The sequence below is a fragment of the Macaca fascicularis genome, chromosome 7 (assembly GCF_037993035.2).
Source record: "Macaca fascicularis isolate 582-1 chromosome 7, T2T-MFA8v1.1".
NCBI lineage: Eukaryota > Metazoa > Chordata > Mammalia > Primates > Cercopithecidae > Macaca > Macaca fascicularis.
In genome coordinates this window covers 174,487,182-174,507,267 of record NC_088381.1, presented here as the reverse complement: position 1 = coordinate 174,507,267, position 20,086 = coordinate 174,487,182, and the positions used below count along the sequence as shown (strand labels likewise).

Below are 20,086 nucleotides of genomic sequence, written 5' to 3'. Positions count from 1 at the left end.
GTACACACATTTTTTATACATTCATCAATATAAGGTCATTAAATTATTTTACAAATTTATACTTTTATAAATAATCTTGCAAATAATATGGTTGACATCAAAATTTTATTTCCTTTGAATATAAAACAAAAAGTGGGATCACCAGATCATATGATAGCTTTATTTTTCAATTTATTGAGCAGCCAATCCTACCACACCATATAAGGATTCCCTTTTCACCACATTCTTGCAAACATTTGGTACCTTTTGTCTTGCTAAAAATAGCCATTTTCATTGGTGTGAAGTGATATCTCATTGTGTTTTGATTTGAATTTCTCTGATAATTAGTACTGTTGAGAAACTTTTATGCTCTGTTTTTTGGGTGTGTGTCTCTGAAAAAAAAATCTATCCAGGTTTTTGCCCTTGTTATCATGTCATTTGATATTTGCTATTGGGTTGTATGGGTTATTTATACATTTGGATAGAACTTCTTGTCAGATACATAATTGCACATTGGTTTTCCTATGCTTCTGGTATTAGATTCAAATAAATCATTTCTGAATCAATGACAGAAAGATTTTTCCATGTTGACTGTGAGTTTATGGTTTCAGGTTATGTTCACTTTTAATTTATTTTTGTATATGGTGTTAAAGATGGTCTAATTTTATTTATTTTACAATTTTTTTTTAGTTTTTACATCATTTATTGATGAGACTGTCCTTCCTTCACTGTATGTTCTTGGCATACAAAATCAGGAAGACATTTAATTTAAAAAGAAAGTATCATATGAATATTCCTGATGAACATAGACCTAAAAGTTCTCAACAAAATACCAGCAAATGGAATCCAGAAGCACTTTAAAATGTAATGCATCATGGTCAAGTAGGCTTTACCCCTGGAAGGCAAGGTTCATTCAACATACACAATTCAGTAACTGTGATTCACCATGTAAGCAGAATAAAAGCAAAAGCCATATGATTATCTCAAGAGATGCTGAGAAAGCTTTGATAGGATCCGATATCCACTCATAATAAAAACTCTCAACAAGCTAGGTATCAAAAAATACCTCAAAATTATAAGAGCCATCTATGACAAATCCACAGCCAACATTATACTGAGTGAACAAAAGTTCAAACCGCTTGAGAACTGAAGCAAGACAAGGATGCTGTCTCTCACCACTCCTATTGAGCATAGCACTGGAAATCCTAGTTAAAGCAACCAGGCAATAACAAAAATAAAAGGGAGCTGATATGGTTTGTATTTGTGTCTCCAACCAAATTTCATGACAGATTGTAATTCCCATTGTTGGAGGTGGTCCCCAGTAAAAGGCGATTAGATCATGGGGATAGGTTTCCTGCTCTTGGGCTGTTCTCGTGATAGAGCTCTCAGGACATCTGGTTTCAAAGTACGTGGCACCTCCTCTTTCTTTCTCCTGCTCCAGCCATGTAAGACATGATGCTTCCCTTTCTGTCACGTTTGTCGGGTTCGTGAGGCCTCGCCAGCCATGTTTCCTGTACAGCCTGCAGAACTTGAGATAATTAAAAATCTTTATAAATTACACAGTCTCAGGTGTTACTTTATAGTGTGAGAATGGACTAATTACAGCATCCAAATAGGAAGGGAAGTTAATATATCTGTCCCAACTGATGATATAATTTTATACCTAGAAAATTCTACAGACTCTGACAAAAATAATTATAGAACAGATAAACAACTTTGGTAAAATGTCGGGATACAAAATCAATATATAAAAATCACTAGCATTTCTATACCCCAAGTATATCCAAGCTGAGAATGAAATCAAGAACACAATCCTACCCCACCTACGATATTCACAGAAAAAATGAAATGCCTGGAAATACAGGTAACAAACAAGGTGAAAGATCTCTACAAGGCGAACTACAAAACACAGCAGAAACAAATAATAAATGACACAAATAAATGGGAAAACATTTCTTGCTTATGGTTTGGATGAATTCATATCATAAAAATTGTCATATTGCCCAAAACAATGTACATATTCAATACTATTTGCATTAAAACTATCACCATAATTCATCAAAGAATTAGAAAAAGAAATCTATTCTAAAAATCATATGGAATCAAAAAAGACTCTGAATAGCCAGAGCAATCCTAAGCAAAAAGAACAATGCCAGAAGCATCATGATACCTGAATTTAAACTACATCATAAAGTCACGGTAGCAAAAACAGCTTGGTAGTGGTACAAGAGCAGACATGCAGACAAAAATGGAACAAAATAGAAATCAGAAATAAAGCTTCACACCTACAACTATCTGATAATTGATAAGTCTGACAAAAACAAGCAATGGGGAAAAAACTCTGCATTCAGTAAATGATGCTGGGATAACTGGATTCTGGCAGATAGGTAGAATGCAAGAGTTAAGGAGGCTGGGCAACTTCTTCATAGATTTTGGAAGATGTGTAGAGAACCCTTAATCCCCAGGAAAAAGCCTGCTGCATGTATGGAGCCACTACAGAGAGCCTCTAATAGGGCAGTGCCAAAGATGGGGAAAGATAGGATTGGAGGCCCCAGTTCAGAGTCCCCACTAGGGAACTTCATAGTAAAGCTGTGGGAATGTGGCCACAACCCTCAAGATCCCAGAATGGTAGAGCCAAAGGCAGCTTGCACTCAGCCTGGAAACACTTCTGGCACTTGACACTAACCCAAGAAAGTAGCCTCTTGGGCTGCGCCCACCTATAGGGATAAGATGCATGAGGTTTCAGGGACCCCTTTGTCCCAGTGTGCCCTGGTTGATGTACATCAAGTAAAGGGATTATTTTTGTAGCTTTAAGATTTAATATCTGTCCTGCAAGGCTTTAGGTGTGTGTGGGGCCTGTTGCCAGTTCCTTTGGCCAATTTATTCCCTTTGGATTGACAATAATTACCCAATGCCTGTGGCACTCTTGCCCCTTGGAATTAAAAAACTCTTTAAAACATTTTTCAAACTCACAGATGGAGGGAAATTGCCTTAAGACTCAGATGAGTCTTTGAAATTTTCAGTTGGATGTTGATAAAGCTAAAAGCTAAGGCTTTGGAGAACTATTGAAAAAAGAGGATTTTGAAATATAAGACAGACATGAGAGCAGGAGGCATAAGAGGTAAATGATATAGTTTAGATGATTGTCACTCCCAAATATCATGGTGAAATGTGATCCACAATATTTGAGGTAGGGCCTATTGGGAGGTTTTGAGTCATGGGGAGAGATCCATCAGAAATGGCTTGGTGTTCACCCCATAGTAATTAGTGAATTCTTTACGTATTAGCTACTGTGATATCTGATTATTCAAAAGAGTCTGGCAACCCTCCTCCCCTCTCATGTCCTCCATCTCACCATATGACACAGCCTGCTTCCCCTTTGCCTTCCACCATGATTGTAAGCTTCCTGAGGCCCTCACAAGAAACAGATGCTGGTGCCATGCTTCTCATACAGCCTGCAGAACTGTCAACCAAATAAGCCTCTTTTCTTCATAAATTACCTGGCCTCAAGTATTAATTTATAGCAATGAAAAATAGACTAATACACTGCCCAAAGCAATATATAGGTTCAACACAATTTTTATCAAGGAAACAATAAAATTGATTATATATATTTTTAAATCCTGAAATTTATATGGAATCAAAGAAGAGCCTGAATAGCAAAAGCAATCCTAAGAAAAACGAATGAAGCTGCAAGTACCACATCCCCTGACTTCCAATTATACTACAAAGATATAGTGAGAAAGACAGCATGGTACTGGTACAAAAAAAAAAAACAAAAAAACAAAAAAACCAGATTAATGTAACAACATAGAAAGCCCAGAAATAAACCCAAATATCTACAACCAACTGTTCTTTGACAAAACTGGAAAAGATATACATTGCAGAAACAACCCTGTATTCAATAAGTGGTGCTGGGAAAATTGGATAGCCACATGTAGAAGAATAAAACCAGACTTCTATCTCACCATAGACAAAAATTAACTGAATATGGATGCAATATTTAAATGTATATGCTGAAACTGTAAAAATACTTGAAGAAAATGTAGGAGAAAGTTCTCTGGACATTGGCCTAGGCAAATAAAATATGACTAAGACCTGAAAAGCAAATGCAATGAAAACAAAAATAGACAAACGGCACTTAACTGAACTAAAGATCTTCTGCACAGAAAAAGAAATCATCAACATGGTGAACAAAAAACCTGCAGAATGGTAGAAGGTATCATCTCACCTCAGTTAAGATGGCTTTTATCGAAGAAGAAAAATAAACACAAATGCTGGTAAGGATACAGAGAAAAGAAAACTTTTATGCATTATTGGGGAGAATATAAACTAGTACAGTCACTATGAAGAGCAGGGTGGAGATACCTCAAAAAAACTACGAATAGTACTAACATATGATCCAGCAATTCTACTACTTGCAAAATTATCCAATGGAATGAAAATCATATCATATCAGAGATTTCTTTTATGATAATCACAGTACCAGAGATTTGTGTGCCCCAATGTATATGGCAGGACCTTTCATGATAGCCAAGTTATGGAATCAACCCATTTGCTGGACAAGAGATGAATGGTTAAAGATAATGTGGTGCAGATACATGATGAGGTATAGTCAGCTTTAAGAAAGGAAATCCTGTTATTTGTGACAATGAGGATGGAATTGGAGGACATTATGTGGAATGAAATAAGCCAGGAACAGAAAGTAATATGCCCTATTTTCTCACTCATATGTGGAAGCGAAAAGAAAATTAGTCTCATAGAAGTAAAGAGTAGAACAGAGGATACTAGATGCCGGTAAGGATAGGGCAAGAGGGCAAGATAAGCAGAGATTTGTGACAGAATACAACATTACGGTTAGGTAGGAGGAATAGATTGTAATGTTCTTTACAACTGCAGGATAAATATAGTTAACAATAATATGTAGTTTCAAATAGTTAGAAGAAGGATATTGAGAGTTCCCAACAAAAAGAAAATGTTTGAGATGAAGGATATATTAATTATCCTAATCTGATCCCTATATATTTTATGTATCAAAATATCACTATGTACCTCATGAATATTTACAGTTATTTTTGTTTATTAAAATAATATTTAAAAATAACAAAAAATTCATTGGACGTGTAATAAATGGAGGTTCTAGGATAGGTCTTGGGATAAATAAAGGCTCTGGGATAGGTGTGGGGATAAAGGGAGGCTCTGGGATACATTACCGGCATAACATGTCAATGGGCAGAGGAGCTTGCAACAGATTTTTCTATTTGTAGCACTGAGTAGATCAGACATTTCTCAAAACCTCTCTCTACAATAGAGAGCTGAGGTCCAGAGGGGTCTTGCAGACAGTCAGGTATGCAAAGGGAAGAGTCAGGAGTAGAGGGTTGCTGGCCCATTCAACAATAGTAGGAATGATCATTATGCATGTAGGGAAGTCAAGATTGTTTTAAAATAAATTGCATCATTGAATGAAGTGTAAAAAAAACAAATTCAACAGAAATCCTTAAATATTATTCATAGTAAAACTGTTTTGGGTGAAGAAATGTTCTCTGAAGTTAAGTAAGCCAGTAAATCTGTTAAGGACTACAATAAACATTGAAATGGATTCAGCTTTGTCTGAGTTCAATGTGATTATTACTGGCTCAGGCAGGGTCAGAAATCAAGATGGATGGGTGGTACCAACCCAAAAAAGCCATGGCCCAGAAAGATTCACAGCCGAATTTATTCAGATGTATAAAGAAGAGTTGCTACCAATCCTAGTGTACCTATTCCCCCAAAACGAGGAGGAAGAAATCCTCCTTGAATTATTCTATGAGACCAGCATTATGCTGATAACAAAATGTGGCAGAGACTTAATAAAAAGGGATACCTTTAGGCCAATGTTCCTGATGCAAAAATGCTCAGTGAAATACAGGCAAACTGAACACAGCAGCACATCAAAAAGCTAATCCACCATGATCATGTAGGCTTCGTTCCTCAGATGCAAGGTTGGTTCAACATACGCAAAACAGAAAATGTGATTCATCACTAAACAAAATTAAAAAAAAAAAAAAAAAAACCATGTTGTCAATAGACACAGAAAAGTTGTTCCATAAAATGTGACATTCTTTCATATTAAAAACCCTCAACTAGGCCTGAAGGAAAATACCTTAAAATAATAAGAGCCATCTATGACAAACCCACAGCCAGCATCATACTGAATGGGCAAAAACTGGAAGCATTTTCGCCTGAAAACTGGAACAAGAAAAGGACACCCACTCTAACTGTTCCTGTTCATAATAGTCCTGGAAGTCCCAGCCAGAGTATGCAGGCAAGAGAAAGAAACAAACATCAAATCAGGAAAAGAGGGTTTCAAACTATCCCTGCAGATGAAATGATCATAGTCCTGAGTCTGTAGTTTGGTGACTGACATTAATTTGGAAAAAGTGTCAGTCATCAGTGTTTTAAATATTTTTTCTTAGCTTTTCTCTGTTCCTTCTCTTTCCTATTGTGGTCATGTTATACTTTTGTAATTGCCTCATAATTCTTGGATAAACTGTTCTTTTTTTATGGGTTCGTGTGAGTGTGCTTGTATGTGTATCTTTGTGAGTTTACTTTTTAAAATATATATAGACTTTTCTCTTTGTTTTTCAGTTTGGGAGACTTGTATTTAGATATTTTTAAGTTCAAGGTTTTTCCTCAGCCATGCCCTGTGTACATAGAAGTCTATTGAAAGCATTACTTAATGATGTTACAATATTCTTGATATCTACATCTTTCTTAGAGTTTGTATTTTTCTACTTGCATGACACAGCTGTTCCTGCATGCTGTCTGCTTAATTCATTACAGCCCTTAGCATATTATTCATAGCAGTCTTAAATTATTTGTTTGCTAATTCCAACTTATGGCATAGCTGAGTCTCATTTAATGCTTGTTCTGTCTTACCACACTGTGATATAGTATGACTCATGATATTTTTTTAGCCAGAAATTATGTAAAGGTGACAGAAACTGCTGTAAAGAGGCCTTTAGTAATATCATTGTAGGGTGTGGAGAGAAAGGTGTTTCATAATCCTATGGCCACGGATTAATGTAGCAAGCTTAGGCCTTTGAAAATAAACCCTTACATGGCAGTAAAAATATAAGCCATATATTTGGAGAATTTCCTTGCAGATCAAATGTTTGGAAAGGGACTTTTATCACAAATATACAAATTACCTTAGAATTGAACAACAAAACCACATAATTTAATTTTAAAATAAGTAAAGTCCTGAATTGAAACCACATCTAAAAACAAATATAAAAATGTGATCAGCTTAATTTACATTAGGTATATGAATGTTTACTATTCAAAAATACTGCTAACCTATTAGAATGGGTAAAATAAAACTATATAGACAGTACCAAATGCTGATCAAGAAGCTGAAAATTAGGAGCTTTCACCCCTTGCTGGTGGGAATACTAAAATGGCACATAGACCACTACAGTTAATAATTTAATGTGGGTTTCAGAATAGCTGGAGGATCAAATTTAGAATGTTCCTAACACAAAGAAATAATCAATTATTCAGATGAAGGATATCCCAGTTGTCCAGATTTGATCACTGCCATAATATTCTTTTATCAAAATATCACATATACCACATAAAGGTTTTGAACTATTGTGTATCTATATGAACTAAACATAAAAAAATACAAATGCAGAGGAATCCAGCTAATTGCAGATTCCCATTAGATGGGATGTTCTGCATAATCTGTAAACGAATCAGAATCTTTGGGTTTGTAAAGGACTTTAGAAATCAGCTAGACTACTTGCTTCTAAAGAGAAGTCCCCCAAGTTTAATTATTTTCCTAACGGGTGGCTATTTTGAACACACAAGAAATGTTAACATTTGTTCCTGGTAAGTTTTCTTCTTCTACTGTCAGGTGGAAAGGTTTGCAGGGAGGAATCTGGTGTCATCTTTCAACTCTCAACTTCAATGTGATTACCACAGTAAATATTTTCTCATACCCCTGTCTAGAATAAGTCTCATATGTGTCCTATGAATGAAAAGTAGAATTCCAAGCACCCCAACTGACTGGATGGACCCTTTCTCTTCAAAAAGGAGTTCCAGAGACTTGAAAACCTAGTTCACGCCATGTTAGAAACGGAAGATCAGAAATGCCTCATACCGTCCTCCCTTTGGAATTCAAGCACAACTAACCAGCATTTTCATTAAAACCAACCTTAAACCTCAGAAAACAGATCCGTAGTAGCAGTAAGATACCAAATTCCAACCTGACTCAAGAATAGCATCACATGACAGGTAACAGGCTTGGAAAGGAATCAAAGTCTTTTACCCTAAAATATATTTCTTTGACATATTTTAAAATTGTCTTTCACAGTTATCTTTTGTGAGAGAAATTTACATTTTATAGACAGTCTCCTTCCCTTTCCTGGTATTTTTGTTATACTGAGATTAGCTGAGAGTCTAGAATCTCTTAAATGTCTTAATATAAAACATTTTTCATCTATTCCCTCTAAGGGTGGCCACATAAGAGGCTTCATCCTCATAAGAAGTATCTTGTTCTCTAAAACCAGTTATCTTAACCCAGACACTTTTTTTTTCCAGGTCTTTAGATAAAAACTTAAGTCTTTCAATCAATTGCCAATCAGAAAATCTTTGAATCCAGCTATAAGCTGTAATCCCCTCCCCACGCTGCCTCCCTTCTAGCTGTCTTGTCTTTATGGAGCAAATCAACATATATCTCACATGTATTGATTGATGTCTGTCTCTCTAGGACATTAAATTTAAGCTGCAATCAAACCACTTTGAGCATATGTTCTCAAGATCTTGTGGGGCTGTGTCACAGGGCATGGGCCTCACATTTGGCCCATAATAAATCTAAGAATTTTCCATTTGGAAGGCCGAGACTGGAAGATAACCTGAGGTTGGGAGTTCGAGGTCAGCCTGACCAACATGGAGAAACCCTGTCTCTACTAAAAGTACACAATTAGCCGGGCATGGTGGTGCATGACTGTAATCCAAGCTACTCAGGAGGCTGAGGCAGGAGAATGGCTTGAACCTAGGAGGTGGAGGTTGCAGTGAACCGAGATCATGCCATTGCACTCCAACCTGGGCAACAAGAGCAAAACTCTGTCTCCAAAAAAAAAAAAAATTCCAAAGTTGATTTTTTATCAGTAGTTCTAATAGAACCTACTGTGTGATGGTTGTTATATTCACAAGCGTAATAGTAAAAAGTATTAGTTATTAAAAATAAACATTTGTTGGCAATTTCTTATGAAGGTACACAGAGATGAACTATGGAATCAAATGTAAATGTTTCAAAGTATTTATGCAGTTATTTCAAAATTTATGTTCCACAGATACTTAGATTCCTTATATCAGCTAATTATTTGGTTTATGGTTTCTTCATTTTTTGTAGATGATCATACACTATCTTTTCTAGGGCTTTATTGTAGAAAATTGTGTGAAACTAGTCAGGGCTACAAATTTGAAAGTCATTGTCGCAGTGGCTGCCGGAATTGAACTGCATTTCCTCTGCAGTCACCAGACACTCAGATTCCTCCAGTGACAACTTAATCTTGTTTCCTGCTTGCCTTTGGGTCTTAATCTTGTGCTATCCAGCAAAACTCTGTCTTCCAGATTCCCCAGCTCATCCCAAAGCCACATGGACCTGACAATTGTCAATATGGTGGGAAGGGTTGCACTGAACGGGCACTTTCTGTCCTTCTTAGGGAGCCATACTGTAGGCAGACATTGCAGTCCTGGCTCAGGGTGTGTCCTTCCAAGTATCTCTGCCACTCCTGCAAGTGCAATGCTGATCCATGCATCTTCCTCCCATTTCTGGGTAGAAGGTCTACTTGATTTTCCCAGATCTTCTTCCAGCAACCACTATGTCTTCCCACTGATGTCCTCTGCTTCCTCTTTTCTGCCCTTCCCAGCAGGATGAGACTGTTATTAACAAGGGAAGAAAGAGGAGATGGGAGATGAGGCTGTTATTCCTGAGAGAATGGACAGAACTTTTGAGCTTTTATTTCTTCTGTCCCAGTTTCTATGAGTTCCTCCAGTGCCAGTAACACAGAGATGTTAGTGGTTTTGCCCCTGCGTGTTAATTCTTTGGTAAAGTCGTGGTGGCACGGGAGGTGGGTCTGGATACATTTCAGCCACAGCTGCTGTTCCATTTTCTCACACAGAACCATCTTGGGAGAAAGAGGGTGGAGATTTTTGTGATGTGTCCTCAATCCTGGGAGAAAAGTTTTCAATAGCGATAGGAATCCCCCTCAATCGTATGTCTTCTGAGAATTTAAGCAATAACCTCTTTATTATACTCAACTCTAAACAATCTAAAGAATATGTCTAATTTAATCCTGCATTAGGTTATATGACATTTGCTTACCTCTACCCCAGATAAGGTCATATTCTTCCTATTTATTCTGGCAAGTCATTGACTTTCTCAAAATGTAAGGTCTATTTTTCATCCTATAACATTAACCTTTCTTACTAAAGAAAATGTGCTATTTTGCAGCTCGGTAAGGTTAGTTGTTGTTTTAAAAATAATATATATATATATATTTTTGGGATGCCTACATCTCCAGGCTAACTAATACTCAGAAACTGGTAATCATACAAATATTAAGGAGCTTTATAAATAAATGGTAGGGGTGTAGTCATTAACTGAAATACTGTTCCTCATTAGAATCAACACGTTGTTTATACACAGCCAAATTACTGACTCACAAGTAATTATGCTGAGCAAGAAGCCACACAAATGATATGGAAACTATAAGATTTCACTTTAACAAAATCTTAGAAAATATATCTGAAGTAACAAAGATGAGAGATTGACTCAGTATGGTGAGAAGGAAATGACTGGGAGGCAATAAGCAGAGAAATAGGGGGAAGCTTTTAAGTGTAAGTCATCATTATCTTGACTGTTAGTTTGGATGCACAGGTGAGCACATGTGGAATTACATTTATTTTTCCTTTGGAGACATGGTCTTGTTTTGTCATCCAGGCTGGAGCTCAGTGGTGAGATCATAGTTCTCTGCAGCCTCAGAACCTGGGTCTCCAGCAATCCTCCCCTGTCTGCCCTATGTAGCTGGGACTACAGGCATGCACCACCATGCTCGGCTTCAGTGCTTATTAAAATTTTATTTTATAGCAATAATGCCTCAATAAGCGTTTGGCAAATGAGTGGGTAATTTGTTCAATAAAGATTTATAGAAAGACACTCACATGAGAAATGTATGATACTTGAGGAAATAAAACTGTAGAAAATGTGCTTTTCTTAACATTTGATAGGCAATTACAACAGTGCATACACATCACACCATGTTCTCATTACAGAGAAAAGGTTCTGCAAACTTCACCAGGTGCGACACCCTGAAGTCGGACCCAGTGGTAAGAAGCACAGGCCCAGATACCCAGGCTCACTCTGACCAAATGTGAGCTCTGGGGACATGGTAGAAACCATCTGTGATTTTGCTGGTAATTTTTCATCTGTAACATGGAAATAAAATCGATACAACATACCATGTTTTCTCTGCATATGTAAAAATAAAAGATGATTGGTGCTAACTTTAAATACATGCAGTTTATGTACATCTATTGTACCTCAATACAACACGTTTTAAAAAAGAAATTACAAAATTATAACTTTATTACATTTTAAGGTTTTATTACAGAAAAAACTGACAATAAGAAACAACAATTTCCAAAATGCTATCAATATCAAATATCTCCCCCAGGACATTTTCATGTGCTCTGAGCCCCACTCTCTCCAAAGACCTCTCACCCCAGAGCTTGCTATATAGTAGGAGACATGCAAATAGAGCCCTCCCTCTGCTTATGAAAACCAGCCCAGCCCTGACCCTGCAGCTCTGGGAGAGGAGACCCAGACCTGGCATTTTCAGGTGTTTTCATTTGGTGATCAGGACTGAACACACAGGACTCACCATGGAGTCATGGCTGAGCTGGGTTTTTCTTGTTGCTATTTTAAAAGGTAATACATGGAGAAATAGAAAAAGTTGAGAGTGAGTGAATCAGAGTGAGATAAACTGGATATGTGTGGCAGTTTCTGACCAGGGTTTCTTTTTGTTTGCAGGTGTCCAGTGTGAGGTGCAGCTGGTAGAGTCTGGGGGAGGCTTAGTCCAGCCTGGCGGGTCCCTGAGACTCTCCTGTGCAACCTCTGGATTCACCTTCAGTAACTACTGGATGTTCTGGGTCCGCCAGGCTCCAGGGAAGGGGCTGGAGTGGGTCTCAAGTATTAGTGGTAGCAGTAGTAACACATACTACCCAGACTCTGTCAAGGGCCGATTCACCATCTCCAGAGACAACGCCAAGAACACGCTGTATCTGCAAATGAACAGCCCGAGAGCCGAGGACACGGCTGTCTATTACTGTGCGAGAGACACAGTGAGGGGAAGTCAGTGTGAGCCCAGACACAAACCTCCCTGCAGAAACGCTCAGGGAAAATCAGCGGCAGGGGGCACTCAGGACCCACTGATCAGAGTCAATCCCAGAGGCAAGTGCAGATGGAGGCTGATTTCCTGTCAGGATGTGGGACTTCATCTTCTCACAGTTTCTCTAGTTAACCTCTCTAAGTTTATAATGCTGTGCTTACTAATGTCATCTCTACTTGTTTTTAAAAAGATCTTTTTAATATGAGGACCTATTCTCGCATGCAAGAAATGCAGATTGATGCTTAGAGAGATGAAAAATGCTCAACCATGGTCACCAAGGATCAGACTCCTGAGGAAACTCAGCAGTGCCTGGTGAGTCTTTTCCAATCAGACCCAGACAGAAACCTCAAGGAGATCCCTTGACTAGAAGTCTATGAATTTTTATCACAGTCAAGAGAGAGGCTGGGCCAGGGACAGTGTCATGTAGAACCTCACAGGTTTCACGTCTGACCCTTCTCCTGACACTAAATCCAATCAGTATCAGCACTGACCTGGTGCTCCTTTTGCTCCCAATCCGTGTTCTTTCTTTGGAGTGTTTGTTCTCCCTTTTTTATTTGCTTTTCCTGCTTCCTGAAAAAGAAACAGAATGGTCTCCACGGTCTACATTCCAGGGCTCAAGGCATTTTCTTGGAGCTCAGGTGGGGCTCAGCCTGTGGCTCCTGCAGCCACGTGGGAGAGGCTGATGGTACTGCCTTCTCTCCCCATTTTCTCAGGACCCTCTGCTGTGTTGTGTGTAGACTCATCTGGGAATGCAACTGGCTGTTAATAATGAAGGGGATAAACTTATTTGGTCAAAATGAGATGTGGAATTAACCCTGTTCCGTGCACACTGTCAGAGTCATCTGCTTCAGAAGTAGTGTTAGAAAGAGCTGGTGAAATTCATTAGAATCAAGATGGAGCCACTTGTGTTAAAACCCTAATGAATGAAGCTGGGGAAGGCCATGAAGGAGGGTTCTAACACACATGTTCCTGATAACAAGAACTATCAAAAAGAGACTCTGCACAACCATAACCTTGCACAAAGGCCACCACAACATTAAAAGAATTACTTCTCCCAGTGTATCTGCCCAGCAACTGCCTGTTCAACTTTACACCGATATTCCAGCCCAGGAAAATTATCTTTAACATCTGATGTAACCCTCCTCATTTTTCCTTTATTCTTTATCTTCCTACACCAACCTGAATGCACCCATACACATTTCAATTGCAGTGCACATCCTAGAATAAATATTATTATATTTTAGAGTCTCTTTCTGTCTGTTTTTCAGGGTTGACAGGCTACAGAAGGACATGACACTTTTCTGTGAGATATAGAGGATGACAGTTTTGGGAGATGTCTGGGAATATAAAATGTCCATAAGATCATCCATCAATAAGTGCAGGCTGGAAGTCCCAGAGAGAGGCTAAGCTGCTGAATCACCATGGAATTTCATTTTCTCCAGTTCTGCTCTGAGGGAATCAGGCCCACCCGTTTTACTTGTCTTAAGTAAATTCACAGTGTTGGAGTGAATAAATACAAAGTCTACCCTAACCAAGTGTACCATAGAACTTACCATTACCCAGAGGGAAGAATCTTTAACATGAGATCTATGTTCTTAAATTTTTTAAGTGAAAAACTGATCACTATCCAATCAGGCAAATATGATTTTGCTAATGAGTTGCAGATGTTGCATGTATATTTTGGATATCAACCCTTTTTCAGATGCATGACTTACAACTGTATTTTCCCATTCCGTAGGTTGGAATTTTTTGGATGCTTTGCAGAATCTTTTTCTTTTGATGTAGTTCCACTTGTTTAATTCTGCTTTTGTTTTATGTGTCTTTAATGTGAAATATAGGAAATCATTGTTAATATTTTCTGGGTGGGGGAAGTTTTACAATTGCAGACCATATGTTTAAATATTTAGCCCTTCAGAGTGATTTTTGTGTATATTCTAATCTAAAATTCTTAATTCTTTGCATATGTAGATCCAGCTTTCCTAACACACTCTTAGGGAGAGACTTGGTTTATCCATTGTATATTGTCGGTTCTCATGCTGAAAATCAGTTTGCCATTGATATATCAGTTTATTTCTGAGCTCTTTCTGCATATTTATGCCAATGCCATCCTATTTTTATTATTCTATTTTTGTTATTGCTTTTGAAATCTGGAAGTAAAGTGTCACCAAGTTTATTTTTTGCCTTTTTACAGATACTATAGCAAAATATTTTAACCTTTCACTCTTCCGTATGATAAAAATATGGCTTTAAATATGAATAATTTTATTATGTACAGGTTATATTCTCGTATCTCTACTTTTTAGAGGCTTTATCATGAAATCTTGAATTTTTATATGTTATTTTCTGTGGTGAGAAGTTGATTCTTTTCCTTTATTCTCTTAATTTAACGCATCAAATTTATTGATTTGAAGATGTTGAATCATCAGTGCATCTCAAGAATAACTTTGAGCTTGTCATGGTGCAGAATCCTTTTAAAGTCTAATAGAACTTAGTTGACTATGATTTGGGAGTAGTTTATTTATATATACTAAGAGCATTTGTCAGAAGTTTGATTTTCTTCTTTTGCCTTTGTCTATTACTGGTAATACACTGATTAGAGACTCTTAGAAAGAGTTTAGAAGGTGGGCACCTCACAAATTTTTTAAAAAGTTGGAGAATCATTGGCATTACTTTTTTAAGTGCTGAGAGTCATTTTTTATCTAACATATAACCCATCATGAAGAATATTTATAGTGTGCTTGGGAAGCATGCATGTTTACACTGCTGTTGGTTGGAATGTTCTGTAGATGTCTATTAGGTCAGTTTGTTCAACAGTGCTTGAGTCCACGGGCTTCCTAAGAATGTTTCTGTGGATGTTCTATACATTATTGAGGGTGAGGTGTTGAAGTCTCCTCAGTTTTTTATTGTTTTCTATTTCTCCTCTTATATGTCTTAATGTTTCATAAATGTAGTTATATTTCTATTGTTTCAAATATGTGAAAGAAATAATAATAATAATTGCTAGTCATTTTAATGAGAAAATCACCTAACAGGAAATTATATTTTCCAAACGCTGCCATCAACAGTAAACTCCCCCAGGAGTCTCACATCGGCCCTGGGCTCTGCTCTCTCCTCAGGCGTCCCACCTGAGCGTTTGCTACAGAGGAGGGGAAGTGAAAATAGGGCCCTCCCTCTCCTGATGACAACCAGTAAAGCCCTGACCCTACAGCTCTGGGAGAAGAGCCCCAGTCCAGCATTACCTGGAGATTCGATTTGATGATCAGCTCTAAACACACGTGGCTCACCATAGAGTTAGGGCTGAGCTGGGTTTTCTTGTTGCTATTTTAAAAGGCAAAAAAATGGAGAACTAGCGATATTGAGTGTGAGTGGATGTGAGTGAAAAAACAGTGATTATATGTGGCAGTTTCTGACCAAAATGTCCCTAGTTTGTAGGTGTCTAGTGTGAGGTGCAGGTGATGGAGTCTGGGGGAGAGGCAAGAGGAGAAAAGTGCGCAGGAGGTCGGTTGTGACTGTAGGCACTGTCAGCCCACTATGCCAATCTCACAACCAGTGCTGGAGAAGGTGGGATTCTGATGGAGCTTCCCAACAACCCTGTGGTCCAAGCTAATTCCATCAAGGCCATTGGTTCCTCCTGGAGCATAGTTTCCCATCAGGAATCCCCCATGTGCCCAGCAACAGCCACACCTTCGCCTCTTCACTGTGCACAGTCATTGTTTGGGAGGAGCTCCAGGATGTGTCTCTTTGTCAAAAACTGGGTGATAGATGTCAGAGAGCTGTGCCGGGTGCCTGGTCCAGGTGCTCCCTGATGTTGGAGGTATAGGAGGTGTGTTATCAGGATGGAAATACCGTTTATGGATATGTACATAAGAAAACATGATTTTCCTTGGTTCTCTTAGATGACATAAAGAAGCAAGAGTGCAGCCTGCAAACAATTGTAATTTCCTACTTTACACCAAGTTCATAATTTCTTGTAAACTTTGGTTTCTGTCCAAGTACAGAGATATTGATTAGAGTGAGTTTGCTTCTTTCCACACACTCACCTTCACCTCCCCCAGATAAAGAACAACCTGTCCTCACTCTGAGTCTGAGGGAGGAGCTGTTCCTGTACAACTAAGGGCCTGCAGAGACCCCCATGTGCAGCTGTGCAGTCAGATGTTTCCTCATGTAGGGAGACCTCCACTGCCTGTGATTGCTGCTCAGGTCTAATTGTGGATTCGGGATTACGACACACTTTAGGCTATCACAGGTCAATCTGATTCTGAAAAATCGCCATTATCATAGATTGAGCTAACAACCCAATGCCCATTCTTCTGTCAGCACTTTGCCTTTCTTATTTGGTTGAAAGTTTGAAGAAAAAATGTGACCATATACTTGTCTAATTCTAACTTCAGAATCTGCTATTTGCACTTGGGGACCCACAAATTGCAAAACAGGGAGCTCCTCATTCTCATCCACACAGGGAGCTCCTCCTTCTCATCCACACAGGGAGTTCTTCATTTTCATCAAAAGGTGCTTATTTGTGAATTTCAGCATGTTGTTCAGAACCTGTGCATGCCGACAACTATGATTCCCGGTGCACTCCTGGCCTGGTGAAGCCCTCACAGACCCTCTCCCTCACCTATGCCATGCCTGCATTCTCCATCACAACCAGTGCTTCCTGCTAGAGCTGCATCATCAGCCCCCCAGGGAAGGGACTGGAGTGAATCAGGTGCACAGGTCATGAGGGAGTGCACAATCCAACCCACTCCTCAAGAGTCCAGTCACCATCTCCAGATCCACATCCAAAAAACAGTTTTTCCTACAGCTGAGCTCCCTGAGCAACGTGTACACAACCATGGATTTTTACACAAAAGACACAGCGAGGGGAAAACATTGTGAGCCCAGACAAATCTCCCTGCAGGGAAGCTCGGGAACAGCAGGAGACGCTCAGGACACCAGGGGGCGCTCAGGACACACATCAAGGCAGATGCAATCGGGGGGGAAAAGGTGCTGGAGATGGGATTTGGCATCACCATCATATTTCACCATTGGACACCCTCTACTATGTTTGCTCTCATGTACGTGATTCTTTGTATAATTAGAAAATGGCATTTATAGAAATATATAACCATATGTAGGTGCATCGAGTTGTCCTCTCCATGTAATGTGGACCTTATCCATTAAGACTCTGAGTCCCTGTATTTATTTGAGCTCCTCATAAATTATGGTCAATTATGTAGGATCTCTTTTACTTCTTTCTCCCTTTTTCCCTCCTTCTCTCTCACTCACAAACTCTCTCTCTGTCTCTCACACACACTCACACACACACACAGAGAAAGAGAATTCTATAACTTCAACTACCTGATGTATTGAAGACAATTGATTAAACTTCAGCTTTTCCAGTTTAGCTGCTGTTCATATTGCTGTAAGAATAAGAACATTGTGTTTCTCAGCTGTGTACTTCTCTAAGATGAGTAGCAGCTTTTAAAATAATACCCAGATACTGAAAGCAATCCAAATATCAATCAGAAGCTGAATCAGTAAACAAATTGTGGTAAATTCATTCACTGGAAAAACACCCACTGTCACAATCAGGTACTGCTGGATACGCTCAACAGCGAGGGTAAATTCACAAGTACATATGATGAGTAACATAAGACAAACAAATATAAGCCCATACGTATTATTCCACTTTTATAAACTCTATAAAATGAAAACTAATGTTACATAAAGAAAAGCAGTAGTTGACTCTGAACGTGGTGTGAGAAGGGAAGGTGGAGGAAGCAGGAGTTATATGAAAATGAGGAAATTTTGAGGGTAGCTGATTTTTTTCTGTGTTGAGAAAGGTAATGGTTATGTCACTATTTTCAAATTGTACACGTTATGGGATGGCTATTATTTGCTAATTTTACCTCATTAAAATATTACAAATTTAAACACATATAATTTGGTAGAAAATCAGACAGATGAATAAAATAAGTGAGAAATGAAAAAAAGAAAATCACAGAACAAAGGCATTAAGGACTTCACTCAACAAACTAAAGAAATTTTAAATTTCTCAACACTGAATTAAAGATTTAATTAAATATATATGAGAAATCAAAGAATCCGGAATATACACGTGAATAAACCCTACGACTACCTATATTTTTAGGGAAAAACTAGAATACAACAAAATAATGTCATGATTTCATAACATAAAGGGGGTTAATCAACTACACCAGGCATGTCCAGCTCTGTCCTGGAGTTCACTGAGGGAACAGGTGTGTCCTGTGGTTAGGAATCGTGGCACCAAGCTCACAGCATCAGTTCTAGTTGAAAGAATGCAAAGGCCAAGAGATCTCAACTCAAATGTAGTGTGGATTTCACATCCAGGGGTGCCACCCATTCCCCCATGTAAATATGGAAAGATTAATTACCTCTTGATGTGTCTGCCAAGATTAGTGCTCGTATCTCAGGAATGTCCAAAATGACTAAATACAGCAAGAAAGGAGACTGGCTCACGGTTCCTATAGTGGCTTGGTAGTGGAGGCAAAGTGAGGGTTCTCACTCACAGAAAGGAGTTTGTGGAACTTGAACCTCCAAATGGCATAAAATGAGGGAGTTCCCATGATTCCTAACTAGATGATTCATCTCGTGTGAGAAAGAAAAGAGATGATGCAGGAATGAGCCTTAACTTATCAACAGTCAGGCTCAAAACAATAGTCTGATGATTTATTCTATGCAGCAACTACAAAACTCATGAGTATGGGTTGACCAGGTCTACAAAAAAATGAGAAGACTGTTTAAAAGAATAAGCAAATAATAATGAAAAGGAAAAACGAGGAGAACGAGGTGAAAGACACGGTGCAGGGGATTAGACAAGGGTCCTGTCCCAATGTCTTGTGTGGAGACTTTTGACTCTCTAAAATCATCTGCTTATTCTGAATGTCTTAGGTGAGCTGTCTGCTCCAAAACATCAGAAGCCCAGAGGATTCCTGAGCATACTCACTCTAATATCTTCTAATTGAGTAGCCTTACAATTGTGAAATATCCTTAGTTATTGTTATTATAATTAGAAATAGGCTCTCACTCTGTTGTACAGGTTGGAGCGCAGTGGCACAATCATAGCTCACTGTATCCTTGAACTCCTGGCTCACACAATCCTTCTGTCTCAGCTTCCTGAGTAGCTATGACAAGAGGGGTGCACCACCACAACCAGATGATTTAAAAAAAATCTTTCATAAAAATGGGGTCTCCAACAGAGCGAGACTCTGTCTCAGAAAAAAAAGAAAAAGAAAAAGAAATGGAGTCACTGTGTTGCCCAGCCTGGTCTTGAACTCCTAGTCTCATATGATTTGCCTGGTTTCGCTTCTCAAAGCAGTGGAATTATAGGCATGAGCCACCACGTCTGGTCTGAACTGATTCTTTTAGCACAAAATATCAACACAAGAATTGATTCCCTAAATTTTTTCTGCGGAGTTTTGGTCAGTAGTGCCTGATAAGATTTATTGCAATATGTTTCAACAGCAGATTGTTTTTCCTAATGTTTCCTCTGGTATACATAATTCCATGGCTGAAAATCACAAAACACTGTTAAAAGATGACATAAGAAGGCCACCTTAAACTTTTGGTGATTGAAGTGAGTATAATACAAAAATTACGTTCAATATTGTGTAACACATGCACGCAACAGGACGGAGGTGAGCAAT

The 20,086-nt window shown here is 38.5% G+C and overlaps 1 gene segment (V, D, J or C); it reads left to right on the top strand.

Annotated features, from left to right (window-relative positions):
* The first annotated feature begins 11,836 nt into the window (after positions 1-11,836).
* On the top strand, positions 11,837-12,993 carry LOC107128642 (immunoglobulin heavy variable 3-23-like). The segment is given in 2 exon segments: positions 11,837-11,956; positions 12,059-12,993. Coding segments are annotated over 2 exon segments (609 nt in total).
* The last annotated feature ends 7,093 nt before the right edge of the window (positions 12,994-20,086 follow it).